The 23,468-nt window shown below is 31.3% G+C and overlaps 1 protein-coding gene and 1 long non-coding RNA gene across 3 annotated transcripts; both read left to right on the top strand.

Moving 5' to 3' along the window:
• Window positions 1–2,208: 2,208 nt before the first annotated feature.
• On the top strand, window positions 2,209–4,307 carry LOC126673028 (uncharacterized). The gene is made up of 3 exons (XM_050366979.1): window positions 2,209–2,303; window positions 3,034–3,126; window positions 3,614–4,307. Exons 1-3 carry the CDS (start codon window positions 2,209–2,211, stop codon window positions 4,305–4,307), a joined length of 882 nt encoding a protein of 293 aa, XP_050222936.1.
• Window positions 4,308–16,411: 12,104 nt separating this feature from the next.
• LOC126671848 (uncharacterized) lies at window positions 16,412–19,582 on the top strand. 2 transcript variants are annotated; one of them, XR_007639152.2, is made up of 5 exons: window positions 16,412–16,726; window positions 17,194–18,546; window positions 18,731–18,848; window positions 19,068–19,311; window positions 19,399–19,582. It is a non-coding gene; the product is annotated as an uncharacterized LOC126671848 (long non-coding RNA). The 2 variants fall into 2 exon arrangements; XR_008790429.1 differs by having other exon boundaries at window positions 16,412–18,546.
• Window positions 19,583–23,468: the final 3,886 nt, after the last annotated feature.

The raw sequence follows: 23,468 nt of genomic DNA, 5'->3' as shown, positions 1-23,468 counted from the left end.
AGATTCTAAGCTATTTTTAGGAGGCAACACAAAAGGAATAAAAGTAATGAATGTTGCATACCCTAATTTTGAATCATAAAGTAGTACTTATAGTAGTCTCAAAAAGGAAATAAAAACATCCTACAAATGAGTGTTGGGCCAAAAGAGGAAATGTGCAAAAGCCTTAGTCCTTTTTTTTCAGATTTTCAATTCTCTCTTTTAAGTCATTGCACGAATCGTGCAACTCTACTTATCCAAGCTTGCACGATCCGTGCAAGTGTCCTCAAAAGCTACTGCCTAGGCTTCTTGTGGTGCACGATCCGTGCAAGGAGGTGCACGATCCGTGCAAGGCTCTGGCTTCTAGGAATTCTTCAATTCTTTCGCTTCCGGCTTTGCTCTTCGCTTCCTTTCCTTGAATCTCCCTCTTTTTACACCAAAGATGCATCCTAACGCTCCATAATCCTGAAACGCTTAAGCACACAAATAAGATATAAAAACACCTCAAAGTGCATAGTAAGAGACACTAAAATGCATCAAAAACACTCTATATTATAGGAGTATTATACTCCTATCAAATAGCGATTAAAAGATTATTGATGGAAAGTAATAATTTTAAAATCGTACTATTTATTTGGTATAAATAATACGTACGTAATTGAGTTAAAGTAAATAATTAATCGTTATTAAGTTAGAATAAAAAGTCTCAAAGAGAATGGTTTAAGTTAAAGAAATGAAGGATTAAAAGAGTATATTATCCATATATATAGATAAAGAAAGCAGGTGGAAGAATAATCCAGAATCATAAAAACTTATCACCAGCTCATTTCATTACTTCGACGATCGATTCCGTTTCATCGCTCGATTTCTGTTTCTCGTCTGTTTCCGACGTTCCATAGCTCGAGTTGATTGTATTTCAACGGTGAATCACGGTAAGCTTGACGCTTTTTCGTTTGGATGGATAAATTTAAAGTTATATCGAGTTAAAGTTTTAGGCCACGAAATGATTTAATCGTTTTAACGGTTATAGAATTGATTTATAGCGTTTTGAGTTTAGAATTTTGTGTTTTCGACATAGTCGGGTGTTTTTTGAGCATTGGGATGCGGAAAATTGTTGTAAGCACGTCGAAAATGGAGTCGGGGTGAAAACCAGCGGCTGTGCGCCGCACGGCCTAGCTGTGCGAACGCACAACATACTGTGTGATCGCACAGTGCTGTGCGATCGCACAGCAAGACTGTGGGAACGCATAGTCTAGAGGGACTGTGCGATCGCACAGTGATACGTGCACTCGCACAGTGTTTCGGCCGATCGTTACATTTTGGAAATTCGTTAATACTCGCGTATCGAGATTGAAATCGATTGATTAGCAATGTATTTGAGTTAATTAACCTAACGAGGTTAAAAGAGAATTTATTTAAAAGTGATATTTGATCCGTAAACGAGTTAGAAACTGTTTATTGGGATGCACGTGAGAAGCACGATAATCGATAAGAGTAATGCGTCGTGTCTCGAGTCTAGAATCAATACTAGAATAGGATTCTGATGTGAGTTAATTGTTTTGAAATAGTTTTAGATCCGGCGAGGCAAGGAGCCGCTGGACCAGGAGCTCGGGAAGCTAGACGTTTTTTAGCACATGAGTATTTTTGGAATAAGCGGTCACATTGAGTTTATATGAGTTTACTTTTAAACTATTTACTCAAGCAATTATTTTATATTGCTTTATGTTTGATTTGCATGCTTGGGATGCGAAATCTTTATACGAATTGCATACATGTTTGATTTGAAACCAATAAAGATCCGATGGAACGTGCTACCTATTGAGCGGAAATATGACTGTGTGATCACCAGTTTTGATTTGATACGATTATAAACCTGATTATACATTTGACTATGATTATGATTATGAGTTTCGAAGTTGGACTTATGAGTTCGATACGAGTGAGCACTCGGTTACGGTGTAACCTGGAGTCCCCGTATCTAGTGGGCTGGACCCACCAATGAGTTGGACTCACAACTTTGAGATTATATGTTTGGATTCGATAATATATGATTAGCATGTTTAAGGATTAGGGTTTCAGTCGGATCTTATACTTGACTGCATGAGGTTTGAACGTTATTGCATTGTTTTATGTTTTATATGAATACTTATTAGTAAATGTATGAACTCACTCAGTATATTCCCATATACTGACCCCTCACAGTCTTTCTTTCAGGTCAAAGCGCTTTAAAGGATGGACTTCCTTTTCTTGTTCTGGAAGTCTACAATAGTGAAAGACTATGTCAATGAACGTTTTCTTCGTAGAGCTGCGGTAGTCGGTAGATGTCTGTATGTAATGTGAGATTTAAATTCAAACGGTATATTTAAATGGGCAACTGTGATTTGATATAAAATTATATATATTATTTGTTTATAAAGATCGTATTTTAACCGTTTGATTCTCTTAATCAATTGCCATGAGTGGAATTGGTCGAGATTATGATTAGAGACAGGGCAGTGCTGGACATGAGGTGTCGCTTGGTAAGACCCTAGTCTATAAGAATGATTCGCGATGGATTTCAGAAAGCACTAATGATACTTTGATATTTAAAAAGGTTTTTTGAAAACGTATTTTTTATAATGATATGTTTTAATCACGAAAAATTGATAGTACTTTTAGGCTTGCTACGGGATTTGGAGCTACCACTCTCATTTCCTAGTGCCGGTCTCGACTCAATAAATTGGGTCTTGACATGCACGCACTTTAGAAAAACACTTTTAAAAAGGTTGTGTGTGTCTTGATGACTGAGATAGAGTTCAAGACTACGAGTCATTCTTGTTAAATCAAAATCAAAGACACTACACAAAGGTTCAAATCGCGTACTCGAGGTTGATTTGAATGGTCTTTAAGAATGTTTTCGGAATAAGGAAAGAAAACAGTTTGAAAGTACGTAGAGAGTAATACGACTTTAATTCGACGAATTATGTTTTACGTTTATCGTTTAAGTTTTGAGTCTAGAGTCATCTCTAGAATAGGGTTCTTATTTGAGTTTTGTTTTGTTGTGTGGATCCTTTATAGATCCGACGAGGCAACTGCCAGCTGGACCCAAAGCTTAGGGAGCTTAGTCGGAGTTGCTTTGCTTTTTGTATTTTTGGATACCGTTATCCATGAGTTTATATATTTACTATGAGTATTTACAAGTGCATTGTTTATATCGCAAAGGTTTTATATGAAATGCATACATATGTGATTTCAAACCAGTATAGATCCGATGAAACGTGCCTTCCTATTGGGCGATAATAGGGCTGCGTGATCACCAGTTTCGATCTGAATTCTTTATGATGATGTGTATGAAATGGAAATGAGGATTATGCATGATAGATATGAGGTTAACTCGATGGAATTACCTCGGGACCCGTATCTAGTGAGTTAACTCGCTTGAATTATCTCAACACTCATAGCTTAGAAATAAGCGATGGCAGCGGTTGACTAGGTTGAATTATTTCGGTACTATACCACATAGATTTTCTTAATGCTAAATTGAGCTCGAATCCGAGTTATGTGTGGAGAAGTTTAATGGCTGCTCAAGAGATAGTTCGAAACGGTACAAGATGGAGTATTGGTAAAGGCAACATGGTTCGCATTGGGATTGATATAGATGCTTACCAGATAGTGAATCAGGGCTTGTGAATTCTAATTTAGATGATGAGGTGAGGAATAATAGAGTTGAATCTCTTATGTTAAATGACAATGGAGGCATAAGATGGGACAACTCTAAGTTAGAGACTCTTTTCTCGGCGGAAGACAGGCAACTCATTAACCAGATTATTATGAGCAATCGACCTTTAGAAGACAATCTGATTTGGCTTCCAGAAGTGATAGGTGATTTTTCGGTGAGAAGTGCATATCGTCTTTCTACTGGTGATGCGGGTAATTCGAGAATTGGGGAGGAGAAATTCTGGAAATGGTTATGGCAATATGAAATACCCGGAAAGTGCAAAGTGCTCTTATGGAGAGCGATGCGTAATTGGTTGCCTACTAGGGACGCGTTAAGGGCCAAAAGATGTGATATCGCTGATGTGTGTTTGTTGTGTGAAGCACATTTGGAGTCGGTGCCTCATTTTTTTGTCAATTATGTTTTTGTTAACCGTTGTTGGTTGTTAGTAGGTGTTAATTCTATTACACATCCTTGGCAGTCTTTGCTTGATTTTCTGAACTGGATATTCACAGGAAAAAATGAAGACTTTAAACTCCTTATTGTGATGGTCTTATGGAGCGTGTGGCATGCATGGAATAATCTGTTGTGGAATGAGACTAAGGAGCATTTAAAAGCAAGTGGTGAATCGAGCTAGCTGCGTCCTTCATCAATGGAAGATGGTCCAAAAATCTTATACAAGGCTGGTTATGAATAAAGAATTTGGAGGAGGCGTTGTTAGTTGGGAAAAACAAGAGGAAGGATGAACAAAGATAAATGTTAATGCCGCTTGTTTTCAGACTGTCCCTTGTACTGGTTATGCTGCGGTTGAACGTGATGTTAGGGGCTACTGGGTAGAAGCGATTTCTGATACAATTATGGAGAAACTACCTCCGGTTATGGCTGAAGCTTGGGCCCTCAAGGAGGCTCTCTCGATAAAGGAGAAGAATGAAAGCAATGTTATTGGAGAGGTGGATTGTTTGCAAATTGTTCAATGGTTGTACTCAGATATACAACCTACTACTTACATCCTTTGTTTAGTTTGTGATAGTGTTGACATTCTGAAAACCTTACCGCATGTGAAGGGTCATTTTGTTTAACGTTATGCGAATTTTGTTGCTCACTCTTGCGAGAATAACAAATTCTATGTAAGAACGAAGGAAGTGGGTTAACGATGCTCCAAACTGTTTGGTGGGTATATTTCGTCGCTAAACGTGTTTAATAAATAATTATTTTTTTCAAATAATACTTTTTTAATAAATAATTATTTTTTTCAAATAATACTTTTTTAATAAATAATTATTTTTTTCAAATAATACTTTTTTTAATAAATAATTATTTTTTTAATAAATAATTATCTTTTTAATAAATAATTATTTTTTCCAAATAATTATTTTGTTGATGAATAATAATTTTTTAATAAATATTTTTTAATTATATTTTTTTAATAAAAATTCACTTTTAGCGACGAATTTTGTAATCCGTCGCTAAAAGTAAACATTTAGCGACGAATTGGCGGCTTCATCCCGCCATTTTTAGCGAAAGAAATTCCGTCGCTAAAAATGGCGGGATGAATCCCGCCAATTTTTTTTAGAATTTAGCGAAAGATTCAAAATTCGTCGCTAAATTTGATTGAAATCTGTGGCTAAAATCAGCCGCTAATCGACTGTTTTCTAGTAGTGAAAGTCTCACTTTGATTGTCAAAAAAAGTAATATGTCCTTTTTTCTTGGGTTTTATCAGATTGAATTCTCACCCTGAAATTAATAGATGAATGCGATGTCAAAATCGGCTTATCGGTTAATTATTCACTTCGTTTAGGGATAAGCTTCCTCATTATCTCTTGATGATATTCTTCAACTGTCTCGTATTGTGGTATATAATATTCATTTAACCACCTTTTTTTATTCTTTTTAAAAATTAATAGTTTATACTGTATTTTATACGAGGCCTAATTAGTTAAAAACCTCCCACCTTGAATTTTTTTAGCGTTTATACCCCGATTTAAAAAAATTTCAATTATATTTCAGGTTTCAACTCTACCCCGAAGCACTAAATTAATCTCTTTTTATTTAAAAAAAATTAAAATAGTCCTTCATTTTTAGGCTATATTCTAATTAGAAGCTAATGTTATTAATTATACAAAAACACTTTTCTAAAAAAAATTCAACTAATAATAAATATTTAGTTTATATTAATTTATTAATAATTTTTTGAATTAAAAACCGTAAAAAAATTAAAATTTACGTACAACAAAATTTATTTATATTTTTTAACTTTTTTTTCAATTTTTTTTTCAAAGGAGGAGCCCGAACTCCTCTTCCTTCAGATTTGCTCCTTCCTTCCATGGAAGAAGAAAAGCTCCTCCATGGAAGGAGGAGCATAAAAATCAAAAAACAAAATTAAATTTAGTGGCAGGTTCTTAAATTGGAGAAGTATGGTGGTAAATTGGATTTTTTTTAAATAATTTAATTTTTAATAAATATTTTAAAAACTTAGGACTTATTTAAATATTTTTAAAGCTGAATGACTTGTTTGTCTTTTCCTAATAAGAAAAAACATGATATAACCCTTTTATTTGTTGTTATTAATATTTTTATCCTTATATTATTTAAATCGTCAACTGTACCCTTAGTTGAGGTAGAGTTGAAATTTAAAAATCCGAAATAGGGTATAATAGAAAAATTTTCTAAGTCGGGATATAAATGCAAAAAGAGTTTAAGGTGGGATTTGTTTTCAATAATTAGGCCTTTATGTGATTGTTTGCTGAAACGTTATTTAAAAATAGAAAAAATTACAAGATTAGGCTAATCACGGCAATTTCTTACAAAAATGCTAAGGTGCCATATTTTTTTCATCACTGCTAATTTTTTTGTTTACATTAGAGAGCTAATAATGGCAAATTATTACAACTTTTACATACTTCATCTCACCCTTACATGTGTCACTTAATTGACAAAAAAAATAAGAGAGCAACACATGAACCCAATTTGGATTTTATTATTCAAATAAACAAACATGTCTTTAACAATCTCCCGTATTCTTCTTCAACTGTTCGAATTCAACGGTCAACACTCACCACCGCCACAATAACACTCTCCTCCTCCTCTTACACCTCCGGCAGCCATCTCCTCTTTTGCCGCCAAACAACCACTATCTGATCTTCCTCCTCCACCGCCTACTTCATTTAATTCCAGTCAAAGTAAAATTTCTCTCTTATTATTTTTACACTTCCATATTCTATTTTTTATTTAGGGTTTCAATTAAAGTATTTTTCCTGGTTAAATTGAGGAGTCAGCATTAATTAACTTTACTATTAATTTTATTATTCGTTGCATTTGATGGTGTAAATTAATTACGGTTATTAAATTTGGATTTATTTAATGATTGACATTAGTAAAAGGAAAGCTTTGATTAAAAAATTAGCATAAGTTCACTATGCTGAGTGCCTTGCTTATTGTCACCGGCTACTTGATTTATAGAACAAATTTCAAGAGGTTGGATTTAGCAAAGAATTATTGCCAAATTTCTTTCAATTAATTATTGCCAAATTTCAAAAGAAAAACGAACCGAAGGAGCGGAGCAAGTGGCGGCGGCGGCGGACCACGCAAGTAAACACACGGTAGTGATGTAGATCTCTAGTAATGGTGAGAATAAATTGGACTAATGAATAGTAGCCGGAATAGGGAAGACTCTAGATGAAGAAGCCGAAAATAGTGGTGAAAGTGGGCGGGTCCAATTTTAATATTTTTGTTTTTACGAATTTGTACTCTGTTAAGGACCACACATGTATAACTTTAGATGCTATAACATTGTTCAAAAGTAAAAATAAGAATGCATTTGAATATTCGTTAACAATTCATGTATATATTTTTTCAAATTTTTATTTAATTAATTCAGTTTATTTGTATTTTAAAAAATAACATCGCATTTTTTAAAAAAATATGGTGGCACTGCGAATGAGAAAGTGATGTATTATTTATGTATTTGAAATGTATATAACATGTATTTATATTATTTAAGAGATGTATGTTTTATGTATTTTGTGGTATGTTTTAATTTGTTATTTGTTATTTTTATCGATTTAATTGAATCAACCGATGAATATTTAATACATACAAAAGATATTTAAAAAAAATATTTGATACATCTACGATACATATACTATACACCTCGAATACATATCCAATACATTTGCAATACATATTTGATACATATTCGTTGTTCGGAACTTTTTTCTTATTTTCTCTTTTTAAGTTTTATTACTAATATTTTAATACATCTCAAAGACTTATCGAAAATTTTATTACATGTATTACATATAGATTTTGTATACATATTTAATATATCTCTGATAAATAATTTATATATATGATAGATATATTTTTAAAATGTATTAAACAGATACATCGTTGATATATAATTTATACATAATATGTACATCCTTAATATATGTCTTTTAGATGTATTTGTTAGATACATCTTTCATATACAATTAAAATATAATAAGTATATCCTTACTATGTATCATTAATAAATAATTTATACAATTTACAGAGTATGTGGCATATTTTTATTTTTATATATGTTATAGATACATTTCAACTACCCGTAAATTATATATTCAATGCGTTAAATATACAACTCAAATACAAATACTATACATATACGATACATTTCTTATGACGACATTATATTATTATTAGTTTTTTTTATTTATATATCATGTATATACATACTGGATACATCAATGATACATTATAGATACATCACCTGATACGTCATAGATGTACCACCGGTACATTATAGATACATTATTGATACATCATAAATACATAAATAATACATTACCGATGCATCTTTGATACATCGTAGATACATCAATCGATTTTTAAACTAGTGGAGTAGCCCATACAAGTGATAATTATATGTTAACGCTAGTTCATCTTTGATCACAAGTCAATTTAATTATTATGCTCGAGAGAGTGTTAGAAAATGAGACCATGAGTAAAGCATTCCCTCTTATGATACATTGCAGACTAAATTTTTTTTAAACTGTAATTTTGTTATAACATAAATGTTAAGTTATGATACATTAGAGATACATGTTTGATGTATAATTTATACATTGTAATTTTTTTATTAAAATTGATGGATTATTATAAGAGGCTATTGATATTATTTAATGCGTGAATTTTAATTAAAATATGTGATACATATATCTTTTAATTTAAAATATATTATACATACACCTTCAAGACACATAAATAATACATATTAATAATATATATATTTATTTATTTATTTTTGTTAAAGAAAAATGAAAAAATAATAATCAAATATGTCCTTGATACATATCCGATACATAACAGATACATAAATGATACATGTTTGAATAGTTTTGACAAACTGACGCGTGATTGGTGCACAGCTCTGATGCGCGTGGCAGACACATGTCAGACGCGTTTCCGACGCGTTTTTGACCTATTCTGACGCGTTTTTGACTTTTTTTGACTTGTTTTGTGTGTGCCATGTGTTGCATCCTCATTGGGAAGGTATTAAATGTAAAGTTTCAGCTTTTTGAGGTGCTCATGTAATATTTCAACAAACTTAGCATTTTTGTTATTTTATTCCATTTTTTGAATATTTTTGTTATCTTCTCTTAAAAATACTTGTTTAGATTGGGATCGTGTGCAACACTTCATCTGAATTGATTCTAAACACAAGCATTGACTACGTCATGTAATTGATTCAATTTAATTCTTGCACTTTTAGGGTGTCCAAAGACATTTTAATTTTTTAGCTTGTGAATTTACATGTTATAATGAAGTTCTTCTCAAGTCCTGAAATACATGAGGTTCAGTTCTATTTGGTCATATTGAGTTAATTTTAATTTTTGAGTAAGTATTTCTGCTCTCTCTTAACTTACTATGAATTAGTGTGCAATAACACTATTTCACAATATATGAGAAAATCAACTTCTTTCTCATAAATTTGAGATGTGTTTGTTAACTTGTAGTATGATTTATCAAAATCATTTCTAGCACCTCAAAAGAAGACGTGATTTGTCAACTCCATAAGTCGTAATTAGCAAAAAAAAGTTTGAATAGATGGACATATTCAGGATTCATGACGATCGTAAGCAGAATGATAGAGGGGATTATTGAATCTGAATAAGATACTTAACAGAACCAGCGCTCTGTCATTCTTCTTCACTCAAGAGATATGATTCTCATTGAGGAATTTTATCAAACACTTAAGGAGCATTACTGAAAGAAAACACTTGTCTCCACAAGTGAAGAATTTGAAACCAAACAAACATAGAAACAGTAATCAATTTGAGATTAAAACTCAAATGATAACAAAGAGATAAGAAATTGAACAGAACTGATATTGTGAGATGAAAAATCATAAAAAAATCAGAGAATAAGGAAACATAACATAGAATAAGAACAAGGTTAACTGTTAATCTGAAATTGAAATGATAGAAATTGATAGACAAGAAATCTGAAACCAGCGATAGTAGAAATTGTAACTGAAATAAAAAAATCACGGATAAAGAACCTAAAAGCAAAGCGCAGTGGCAATGCCTGATCTCGGGCTCGGACCCGCTCCCATACCATGGCAGAATTTAAGAAACAGAGAACGGGAACTATATTGAATGAAGTTTGTAGAATTCCAACACTTAAAGAACAATTTATAATTCCTAGCTATTTGTACTACAAAATAGTAACTGTTTACAAACCAGTAATCTAAGATAATGAAATCTATATATATGTAAAATTACCAACATAGAAGTTCAAGTAAAACACAACTTTAAGATCACATATATGGAACTATATTTATCTCGATTAGGTCTCATGCATTTTGTGAAGAGTACCTTCCTCTCTGTTGTCTTCTAAGTTGCAACGCTTCTGAATAAGTGATCTCTTATAGGATGCTCTTCGCCAACAAATGCAGCTAGCTTCTTCCTTGCCAAATTCACCTTTTCCTTAGCTTCATTGTATTTTGATTTAGCTACATTGCGTTCAGAGACGGCATCATGACACGCACAAAGTGGACAGATCAACAACTGATGATCTTCGTTACTATTCTTACAATTTTTACAAACATTTTGGCCAGAATCATCTGTCGAGTTAGACGGGGAAACAGGGCTTAGAGTAGAAGGAGAGCTCAGAAAACAACTCTCCCCCATGGCAACATCAATCTTCTCATGATTATAGCCACCACTTTCACTTGATGCAACTTTCTGACAAACATTCTCCGTGCCATTTTCCAAATTCACAGCAATACTACCACTGCCAGTAGGAAATACATTCAAGGAAACAACATTTTGTAATTGAAACTGATTACCAGTATCAGCCGCGTTGGCTTCATCCTCCAAGATACATTGCTTAGCTCCACCTCCATATATACATTCCAGCATTCTATTGCCACTATTAACATTGTCAGATTGATTTTTCTGGAAGTCGTCATTTGCATCAGCATTACAGATCAACAACTGATTATCTCTGTTAGAGAGAATTAGCTCTACCGAGTTAGACCGGGAAACAGGTTCAACTGGATTTTCATCATACAAGGTGTTTGTATAGGTTTTTGAGATTGATAAAACTTGAACGTCCTTGTCGGACACAATTCCAGAATCAACACTAATTACATCATTTTCGCGCACCAGACCACTGGATTTTCTCAAGGACGAAGCGAGTGGATTGTTACCTTCAACAAGTGCATCTTTCAGCTGTCGCAGTGCACATATCGACCTGAGAGCTCTGTTCTCGAAGAAGAAACCATGAAAATCACATCCAGACGAATCCTGTTCCCCTGTTATCAACTCACATACCGGTGTCTCTTCCAACCTCATTTTGAAATCCTCAGGTAACTCTGGAGCCTCATCTATCAAATCATCTATGAGAGAAAAATCGGTACGATAGCGTGAAAAATAATCAATTAACCAGAGCCACTCAACGCTCGACTTTTTGGCCGCCATGAATTTCAGCCAGAATCGCCAATTTCCAAGAACCCTAACAAGCCAACATGATATGAACAAGACGATGAGAAAACCTAAAACAGACAAAACTTTCCTTTCTACTACTTATACTTTGTGCCTTTTTCTAGTATTTGTCTTTAAATGAAGTGAACTTACTAACTTTAATTATCAAATCATGTCATTTAATGTAGTAGGTAATAAGATAACAAAAATATCTGAATATCTCACTCTTTTTTGGCGCATAGCTTCTATATACCCTTAGAAATAGGCAAAAAGTATAAACAAACTCTTGTAGTTTTTACAAAAGTACAAATTAACCCTTTTATTTTGTTAGAGTATAAATAAGCCCTTTTTGTTTTCAAATAGAACAAATAATCTCTTTTATCCAACATCATTAGAAACACTCGTTAATGGCTGAAATGTCTCTCATAATCATGGCAAAAGGCTCACTTTAGCCCTTAAAGTCGAATCAAAAGAATAATTAAGCCCCTAAAGTCAAAGTTGGCTCACTTTACACCCCGTACTTGTCCAAAACGGCTCAGATTACACTGCCGTTAGTTTCTTCAGTTAAATGATGACGTGGCATGTAAGGAAAAATTTCAAACACATCCTTAATATTTAAAATACTTATCAATTTCATATTTATAATTTTTTTAAACCATTTTCACCCTCTTCTTCACTTAAATATCAATAATTAAAAAAAACTTTAAATTAAAATATTTGTTGAAACAATTAAACACAATTAAATACTTCGAATCCTAATTAAACGTTTCATAATTCAATTAAATAAATCAAAATTTAATTAAAACAATTAAAATAAAAATTAAACCTAATTAAATTAAAAATTAAAAATTAATACCTAATTAAAAAAAATTAAAAAAATTAAAAAAATTAAAAAAATAATAAAAAAATCATTGGAGAAGACGAACGAGACGAACCCGTTCGTCTTCTCCGGGGAAGAACAGCCGGAGCTATTCTTCTCCATAGTTGTTCTTCCATAGGGAAGAACAGCCAAGAACAGATCTGTTCTTCCATTGGGGAAGAACAGGTCGGTTGTTCTTCCCCTTGTCATCTGTTCTTCCATGGGGAAGAATAGCTGCTGTTCTTTCTCGGGGAAGAACAAGCCGGTTCTTCCTTATCTGTTCTTCCATGGGGAAGAACAGTCCGGAGAAGACGAACGAGTCTTCTCCGATAAAAAAAATTTTAATTTTTTTTTTGGAATATTTTTTCTGTCGGTGTAGTTTACGGTGGGTGTTCGGGAGTGAGTGGGTGGACTAAATTTAATTATCATTTTTTTAGAAAAAATTTAATTAGTGTGATTTTGAAGCGTTTAATTGGATCTCGAAACGTTTAATTTTGTTTCGAAATGTTTAATTGTATTTTGATTGTTTTAATAAATATTTTAATTTTAAATATTTTTTAATTATTGAAAATTGATAAAAAAAATTGTAAGTGTAAAATTAGTAAGTATTTTAAACATTAAGGATTTTTTTGAACATTTTGACTATATGCCACGTCATCATTTGACAGAAGAAATTAATGGTGTTAAGTTTTCGGTGCGATATGAGCCGTTTTGAAAAATTACGGGGTGTGAAGTGAGCCAACCTCGACCTGAAGGGCTTATTTATTCTTTTGGTCCGACCTTAGGGGCTAAAGTGAGCCTTTTGCCCATAATCATATAGGGAAAAGTTCAAAAATAATTTTAATATTTAAAATATTTATCAAAAATTTAAGGGGATAAGTGTCCCAAAAGTAAACTAAAAGGGTGTATTTGTTCAATTTTAAAATAATAAGGGTCTAATTGTTCAATTTTAAAAACACGGAGGCTTAATTGTGCCCAGATAAAGTAAAAGGGCTGATCTGTACTTTTAAAAAAAAATTGAGAGCTTTTTTATACCTTCTGCCTTAAAAATATTTTAATTCATAAAAAACTCAAATATGATATTAAATGTTGTGTGTTTTCTTTTTTACATTTCTCTTTCTCTATTTTCAAATTTTAATAAATGATTAATTTTATATACATAATTTAGTGCTTTTCTATTATTGTTTTAAAAATTGATTTTTTTGGTGTATGATGGGATTGCTAATGTAAATAATCGTAATTTAACTGGCCAAATTGAAAAATTAAATTGAAAAAATTATTTTAAAAAATGAAATAGTTTAACAATTTTAAAAAATAGATTAATACTTTTTTAAGTTTAAAATATTTGTCGTATTTTTTTATTCAGTACTTATCAGTTTAGAATATTACGAGAGCATTTGTTGTTGTATTTCTAAATTTATTTTTGTATGTAAATAATTTTATAAAATTAAAAAGACTGTTAAATTTAAAAATAGTAGTAATTAATATGAGAAATTAAATAGAAGTGTATATAAATTAAAATTTAATTTTTTTATTTAATGTAAAATGGCCAATTATTATGAATATTATGAACTAGATGGAACCGTTAATATTTCTTTCTTTTTCTTTTGAAATAATTTAAAAGAATTAGCAGCCTATAAAGTATTTATTCCCATCATAAGCTAATAAACCTGTCAACGACAACTTTTTATCTTGGGGTTTTCATGATGGAATTAACATACAAATGTGCTAGTGCCACTTCCTGAATGATTTTTTTAAACTATAACTTTTTTTTATTTTATTTTGGGGTTCCAATTAATTTTTTACTTTAATTTAAAAAAATTGTTATAACAAGTGATAAACATTTATTAGATATAAAATAAACAAGTTCGGACATTAAAATAAATATAATAAACAAGTTTGGACATTCAAATAAATAAAAAATAAGTACATATACCAACATTAAAGATTAGCAAAATCCATACGAGGTCTCTCAATTTTATCGATTTTGTTCGAGAGACCCTACTCTAAAATTATTCATGTCCGGATTTTTATACTTGACAAAATCCAATTTTAAGACTTTTAAATGGACGGAAAGTGGCAAGTGAAGTTCACTTGCGTTATATGAGACTGTGAAAAAAATTAGTCTTATTTTTTAACTTTTAATTTCTATAAAGATATATAATATACATATAAATTAAGGAACCTCTAAAGTATTTTTTCCTTCTTTCTCTGAACTTGTAATTCACATGAAACGATTGCGTTTTGTTCTTCCTCTCCACTTCATCTTTTTCATCAAAAACTAAAATTTCCTTTAAATCCCCATAGAACCCTGTTCGCATAAATTATTTTATTTTCGCCTTTTAACCCTCTGCCCACTCATTTCATCAAATCCCCACAAAACCCCATAATCCAGCCCATCTTTTCTCTTCCTCTAAATCCTTTGTCTTGTTTTCGTCTCTATATAAATCTTCAAATTTCAACATTATGATATTAGGGGTGTCAACATGGATTGGCGGGTCGTGTTCGTGTCGTGTCGATACACTCTGTTGACACGATTAGGGTCAACACGAACACGGCCCATTTAACTAATCGTGTCAAAATTCACAACCCTAACACGACACGAATTTTAAACGAGTGACACGACACGACACGATTAACACGTTAAGATAAATGGGTAACACGATTAACACTATTACACGGCTAACACGACACGACTAACACGACCCACTTAACATTTAAGATTTTTTTAAATCATATAAGTATAATTTTAACCTCAAATTTATCAATTAATTTTCAAATTGTAATTTTTTAATATAATTAATTTATTTTTATATTAATATAATTGATTTAGTAATTTTATTATATATTTTTTATAATTATAACTATTTTATTTTTATATTATTATAAATAATAGAATTTATAAATGGGTTAGGTGGGTTAGATGGGTTCGCGTGTCAACCCGTGACACGACCCATTTATTTCGTGTCATAAACGGGTTGACACGTTTTCGACACGAACCCGCTAAGGCTCAACCCGGATTCGCCAAACTTACGGGTTAGACGAATCGTGTTATCGTGTCATGACCCATTTTGACACCCCTATATGATATGTGGGTATTGATAGAAATTTAGAATAATAGAATTATTATATGTTTTCTTCAAACTTGTTGAACTGGGTTTTCTTCTTGAGCTATATAATAGGGAGCACTATCTCCATGTTACACTGCTGAAATGGATCTCTACAAGTGTGAAGACTGTGAACCATGGGAGCTTTGTGGGAATTCTCAAAATGTGTAAAATCTGTTAGAATATGATTTTTTTTGTTTATTCTTTTATCGAGTTTAATTGCTTAAAGCTATGAGTTTTGTTGCAGAGATAACTTAACATGGGGAAAAAGAGTGTTACTACTTTAGCTTAAAATTATATAAACTCAACCTTGTTAATAAATTGAGTAAAATGGGTTTGCTTTATAATAAATAAGGGCAACCAAAAAGCTGGTGGACTTGGTGTTCACGGGTTTAATCTCAGAAATTTGAGAATAATACAGAGACTTGCCAAATAAAGAAGGTGATGGCAAAATGATAAGTTTGCCATTATATTATTTCGTTTTACACCTTTTCTATTAAGTTGTGAATTTGTATGAAATAAGTCCTCAAAATCGATGCCACGTAGGCCTTAATATATGGAAAGGAACGCCAGTTTTCTGTTAATTAACAGAGAATGAGTTTCACTTGCCATTTTCTGTTTGCTTAAGGGTGTCAAAATTAGATTTTGTCAAGTATAGGGATTCGAATGTAAATTTTTTTGAAATAGGAGCCTTTCGAACAAAACAGATAAAGTAAAGGAGTCTCCATATGGATTTTGCCTTAAAGATTTTATAAAGTTTGAACACCATTAGACTATTAGTCGAATGTTTCCTTTTAAAAACCTTCGATCAAAACAATGCCTTACTCCCTTTATCTATTTGCAGACATAACCTTACTCCTTTAAAAAAAAAAAACCTTAATTCTGTTGCTCTGCCGATAAATTGCACAGCGGAAGAAGAGAGTGAGACGGGGCTAATACTTTGTCAATGGTAGCCGCTAATCCTTTACCTTGACGCGCTCTCTGTCCAATTACAGCGCCTACCGCAGCCCGCAGCATTGTTCTGATATTATACAGTCACTTATTCCGACCAATTTGAGTTTACTTACAGACTTGGGCATGCACGGCATCCAATTATCCAAATGCTCTCAACACAAGCTGCCTGGTGTGGATCTTGTCATTTCTTATTACAAATAATCAGGTCAAGGCTATCTCAGTTTCCTGCTATATATGAATTATGAATCTGCTCATTTAGAAGAAGCAAAGAGAGTATGCTTGCATAGAGTCGCACAGTATAATCACCTGGATTTTGTCATCTATATGTGTTCTTCATTCTTAGTTTAACTACTGTATATAATTATAACCTGACGTTGCATGTGTAGCCAGACACACACATGTTAGTTCTATTAGCATATAAATCTCGTATGGTCTTCTGTTCGGAAATTCTGGAGTTACACTTTTTTATGGTGGTACTTAACTTTGTATGGGTGGAAGCATAGATATTAAAGGGGCGCCTCAGGATTTATTAAAGTTATCGGGGCTTTACAAGGCATGCTCTGCAGATTATATTAATTTAAAAATATAGTTATCAGGTTTTGTATGTTCTCTTGTGATGCTTAACATGGTTTTCAGGCTGTTGGTAAAGCTCTATTTCGGGCACATGTAGATAGCCAGCTTAATGTAACTTCATCCTTCGGAGTCTTACTTTGTTGATGGTTTTGGGATGCAACAATGTGCTTTTCTGTCTCTAAAACAGAGTGAGATTAATGTCAAAGCCTGAACTGTTTGTGGTGCCAGATCCAGAACTGCCTTTAGCACTTTTAGATCAAAAGGAGTTAGAGCTCTGCATTTGCAATGTTGTCTAATATTCAATTTTGTTTGTCATCTGGCTGTGATTTTTTTTTTTTTTTTGTGGCAGGCTGGTAAAAAGCTTCTCCTCGTTACAAACTCTGATTATCATTACACAAACAAAATTATGAAGCATTCATTTAACGAAAATGGTTAGCGGAAATCATTTGTCTGTTTGACTGCATCCCAGTCTGCTGAATGTTCTGTTTGTGGCTTCATTAATTGATCACATGAAAGAGAATAAGCTTACTCAAAGCTTTCATCCTGAAAACATATTCAAATTCACGTTGTCATTTTTCTCCATTTAGTCGTAGCCTCATGTTGGTCTGACTTGTGCTATAAATTACTTCACATTTTAATGGCATGAAGAACAATGGAATTTAAGACAATACCTCTGTGTTCTGATATATCGTTGTCCTCGACTTATATAGGTGATAGTATCAGCTATGAAGTCAGAGTTCTTTCAAATGTCACACCCACTTTATGAGGTGGTGAAGGGTGAGGGCTTAATGCGCCCGTTCCCAAAGCTCGTACAGGTGATTAAGTTTTGTATCTATACTTGTTTTTGTTCCTCTTCTAGTTCAGAGTTCTATGCTTTTTGTTGGCATGGTTCAACAGGCTGTTTCAAAGTAAAAAAGAAAGGCCAAGAGTCCATTACTCAAGTGGGGTCTCAAGGAACTAGGATCCTGGAGAAGATAGAAACAAACTTATCCTTAATTAAATTTGCATGAAATCATGCCTTTGAAGGTCTATTACTTGCAGATTCTTAATTGCACTGCTGGGACATTGACATTACACTAGTTGGTGCCCATTACTGGGAAAATGTTGTATGTCACTTTGTATCATTGCAGGAGGTTTGTACTCGGGTGGGAGTGCTTATATGATTGAGAACTCCTTAAACATCCATGGAGATGAAATTCTATATGTAGCTGATCATATTTATACTGATTTAAGTCAATCAAAAGTCCATTTACGATGGCGAACTGCATTGATTTGTCGAGAATTGGAAGAGGAGACGAGGAGATTGATTCACGCTTTACATCTTTTGTATCTTTGATGGAGATCTATACAAATGTCAAGTTGCATGTATTTGAGTTAGAAATTTTTAAAGAGTCGCTCAAGAGAAAATCTAAAAAGGTGAAATATGGTGAACCACTCTTATGTAGAGCCTATACTTGATTGTTTTAATTTAGTTGAAGATTCACTCAGCAAACTATCCTAAAAAGGTGTAAATTAGCTATATTCAACTTTTTTTAAGTCCCGGATGTACTGATGCTTACTTTGATTTCTCAATTTGTTGCATTAAATCCTGAAATTGCAGTATACGGGGTTCGTGAGCTGCCCTGGTTGAGCTTATTAATCAAAAGGAGATTGTAGGGGATCTATTTAACCAACTCCGGCTTGCTCTGCAAAGGAGAATTAAAGAGCGCCCTGCTCAAGTGAGTTTTCAATTTTTAGAAGCTCTTCTAACCATGTTTAGGATTTGTACTTTTCTTTTATGTCTCCCACATAGTTCTCCTTGGTGGTACAATGTGGGGACAACTTCCTAAAGCGACCAAGAAGCATAAGTGTGTCCATCTATGCAGTAAATCTTATGATTGAACTGAGTTAACAGAAACTTATTATATTGGTTCTCATGTTTTTCTTTAAACACTCAGACCCTTGCAACAACTAACATGAAAGATCAAGTACTCATAGAAAGCGTGAAAAAGCTTTGATTGTCATGCAAAGACTGGATAGCAAAATTGCTCCCATGCTAGAAGCGGACAGAGAACTTTTCAGTAAGAGGTCCAACCTAGAGAGCGCACTTAACTTGTGGCACTAGCTGCTTATTTAAGATAAGATGGCTAAATATTTGATATGATCTCTGGATGATTCTACAGTGGCCTAAACAGAGTGGATGTAAGTTTAAGATAATTTGATGTTGGGTTGTACGGAATGTTGAATTTGTGTGCATTTGCATCATATCAGGTGTCCTTTCACGTGCAGGTCTGTGAGATAAAAGCCATTTGATGAGGCAAATTGAGAAGTATGCGCTTTTGGTTCTTCCTTGATTGAATGTTGAATATAGGGAAGTATTGATTGGCTGGATTGTGCTAATTGCGATGCTGTGAAATTGCAGGTATGCGGATAGTCAACATAATTCTATAATTATTAAACTTATATATTGCAAAAGTCAACATAAGTAGTTTTATGTGATTTATTTAGTAATATATGCTTGTACGATGATAAATTTGCAAATAAATAAATTTTTTTTTATCAATATAAACAAAAGGAAACCACATTTTTATTAGTTTCTTAACTTTTTGGTTTTCCGTTAATTTTGCATGTTTAATTTTTTTATTCTAATAATTTATATAAATAAAAATAATACACAAGAAAAGAAGTTTAATTTTAGTTAATAGGACAATACAAACTAATAGTTTAATAAAAGTGCTAATTTCCCTAAATACATGTTTCGTCAAAATAATTACAATTTTACATTGCAAGTTTTGAGTTTTATTTTTTGACTTTTTGCCCTTGTTTTGTTTTTTTATTTACCAAAATACCTTTTTCGGTTTTTCAATTTCGGTTTTTGGTTTTTTCGGTTCGGTCGACCAAACCGACCAAACCGACCGGCAATTTTTTTATATAGTGTAAGATTAGTGTATATATAGTGTTAATTTTTATTTTTTCCTGGAATTTTTTATTTTATTTTTTATAGTGTAACAGTAGTGTATATATAGTGTTTTTATGGTGTTTATATAGTGTTAAATTAGTGTATATATAGTGTATAAGTAGTGTATAAGTGGTGTATAAATAGTGTATAAGTAGTGTATTTATAGCATTTTTGTAGTGTTTTTTGTGGTTTAACCATGAAACACTGCAAATACACCATAAACACTGCAAATACACCATAAACACTGTAAATGCACCATAAACACTGTAAATGCACCATAAATATTCTAAAAACGGCAGAAATACACCATTAATACACCAAAAATACACTAAAACGTAAAGATATTATAAAATTATTACAAATGCACCATAAATCAATATTTTCTTTATAAAATCAGTAGAAATAAACAAATCTATGAATAAGAGAAGACAAAATAAATAATTATATGAACAATAGAATAATTTTATAAACAAAAAATTATAGATCTATAATAATTTATTTACAAAATATTTAAATCATTAAAAAAACCTAAAAAATTACACAAATCTAAAAACGAGTCGAGAAATTCATAACGCGAACGGAAAAGACGAACGGACTAGCGCGAACGGAAAAACAACCGGAAACGACGAGAAATCCATCGGAAGTAGACGAACGGAAGCACGACCGGAAAGACGAACGGAAAAGACAAACGGAAAAGTAATCGGAGGAGATAAACTGAAAATCAAATGAAAAAGAAGAAGAAAAGAAGAGAGAAAAAAAAGGTTGCTATGTAAAAGTTTAACCTAAAATGAGATAAGACTTCTTTATATAGTGGGTATTTTTGGTAAATAAGTTAGCTTATTAGGTAATGTAGGATAAGAGGAAAAAATGGGCCAAAATGGTGTAAATACTTTACCCAAAACAGGTATTTGGAAAATAATCCATTAATAAAATACATACTCCATTAGATGATATATGGCAAATTGGTGAAGTGGATTGTGTTATCTGCATCTAATTATAAGTGATAAAAGTTTAATTACTATTAAATGATTAAACAATAATATTATAAATTGAATAATTTGTTTAACTCATTTAAGGAAGCTATGCTAGTTTTTAAATCAAGTTTTTTTAATCCAATTTATAAAATATGTAAGTTCAATCAAAATTCTAATTTCAATCCAACAAAAACACTAATTAGTATAGATTTATACTAATTTATATAGACCGTAACTTTATCAAGACTTTCCAATTTTGAATTTAATAACTTCTCAAAGAAATTTTTAGGTAGACTCGGCAACCACGTCATCCGTGAACTAAACCTATCACATAATGACACATCATTCTTAAGGCTTAATGCCTTAAAAAATCCCGACATTTCATCCCCTTTTCAATTCTACCCTGACGTTGTAAATTTGTCAATTTTACCCTATTTTGCATTTTTTTATTTCAATTGTACACTGAAGCATAAAATTAACCTTTATTTATTTGATTAAAATTTAAAAGAATTCTTCAAAAATGGTCAATTTAATATAAAAAGTTAATCCAATGCAAAAATAATCAATTTAGAGAATTTTTGCCAAATAAAAAAAGATCAATTTTATGTTTTAGGGTACAATTGAAATGAAAAAGATACAAAATAAGGTAAAATTGAGAGATTTGCAACGTACGTTAGGGTAGGATTGAACAGAGAATGAAAGGTCAGAGTTTTTTTTTAAGACATTAGGCCTTCTTTTTATGTTTCTCATTATTTCCATTGACAATGATTTTATATGGACATAAATATTATTTTTATCTCAAAATCAAAAATATTTAATTTTCAGGTTACAACAATATTTTTCTGATAATTTACAACATTATTTATAAAATTTATAATAATTTTATTGGAATTTTAGCTCTATAATATAAACCCATATTAACCGCATATAGTTCATACCAATAAAAAAATATACTTAAAGATATAAAGGTCATAAAATATTTATTTTATGAATATATTAAAATAATAAAACATTCATTTTTTTTTTACTTTTAGGGTAATGTTTATGAATTAAAAATATAAAATAGTGAATCGATATTTCTTTATTTTAAATTGACGGGTCACATTACGAGCCACATGCGTAGCACGTTAAGTAAAACTAAGTAATAATAATAGTTAGTTTAAGTAGCTACCTATCCAAACAAACAAAGTTGTACATACGGCAAAAAGAAAAATTGTAGTCTATTGTTAAAAAAGAAAAATTGTAATCTATGATCAAATTGTGCAAGGCAATATCATATTTAGTATTAGTTTAATTAAAATCCTTGTAATAAGTGCTTCTAAAATGAAGAAGTGGCGAATAGCATTTTATTAAAAATTAACAAATTAAATCTAAACAAAAGTATGATTTTATATTCAATTGTAGAATTTTTAAAAGTCTGCAGCATATAATTTTTTCAAAAAAATTGTATTATTAAATATATAAGAGATAATAACAAAAATATCCATAAATAGGGTGTTATTTTCATAGGGTGCATTCTTTTAAAAGAGTCTTTCATGCGGTACATTTTTTCAAGAGAAGATTTCAACACCACGTAAATGGTGACATCATCGTGAGTCATTGTGACACACGCTGCCAGCATCCAATGCACCAGGTGCACACATATAGTACTGACGCGCGGGTCAGTTTTCATTTTTTTGTTTTTTTTTTAATAAAACCTATTCATGTATATATCTATTTATTTAAATTATATTATAAACTTATCTATTACATATAAATTTTAAAAAATTTAATTTTTAAAATACAAATAGTAAATTTAAAAATTATAAAAGTACACAAATGATACAATTTTAAAATATTCAATTTTATGAATTACTAATATATTATATGCATATCGAATATGGGTCTGATGCATAAATAATTTATTTATTATGTATAAAATATGTATCAAAGATGTATTTATTGAGTATATTTTGAAAAATAGAACATATTATGTATAGAATATATATTAACAATTATTTTATCATGTATAAATTATATATGAACGATTACCTATCATGTAGAAATTATGTATCAACGATTATCTATCATATATGTATAAATTATGTATCAGCGATTTATTTATTTAAATACATTCAACAAATGTATCTATGATGTATAAATTATGTATCAACGATTTATCTATTGAGTACATTTAAAAAATGAATATATCATGTATAAATTATGTAATATAATATAAATTATATATCAAAGATGTATCAAAAATATGTATAAAAAATATATGGAATAAAACTAAAAAAATATATTTATCATGTATCAAATATGTATCAAACATGATAAAAATATATGTAATATTACTTAAGAAAAGGAGACGGACAAAAAAAGTTCGGAAGATTGAATATGTATCAAATATGTATAGGAGATGTATCAAATATGTATCGAAAAAA

Source organism: Mercurialis annua, linkage group LG3, assembly GCF_937616625.2.
Source record: "Mercurialis annua linkage group LG3, ddMerAnnu1.2, whole genome shotgun sequence".
NCBI lineage: Eukaryota > Viridiplantae > Streptophyta > Magnoliopsida > Malpighiales > Euphorbiaceae > Mercurialis > Mercurialis annua.
Note: the sequence above shows the minus strand (reverse complement) of the source record. Positions and strands in the feature narration are given on the sequence as shown.

Coding starts and splice junctions, on each gene's coding strand:
- LOC126673028 (XM_050366979.1), top strand. CDS start 2,209: ATGGACTTCCTTTTCTTGTTCTGGAAGTCTACAATAGTGAAAGACTAT. Junction 2,304..3,033: donor GCGGTAGTCGGTAGATGTCT/GTATGTAATGTG, acceptor GATCCTTTATAG/ATCCGACGAGGCAACTGCCA. Junction 3,127..3,613: donor TTGGATACCGTTATCCATGA/GTTTATATATTT, acceptor GGATTGATATAG/ATGCTTACCAGATAGTGAAT.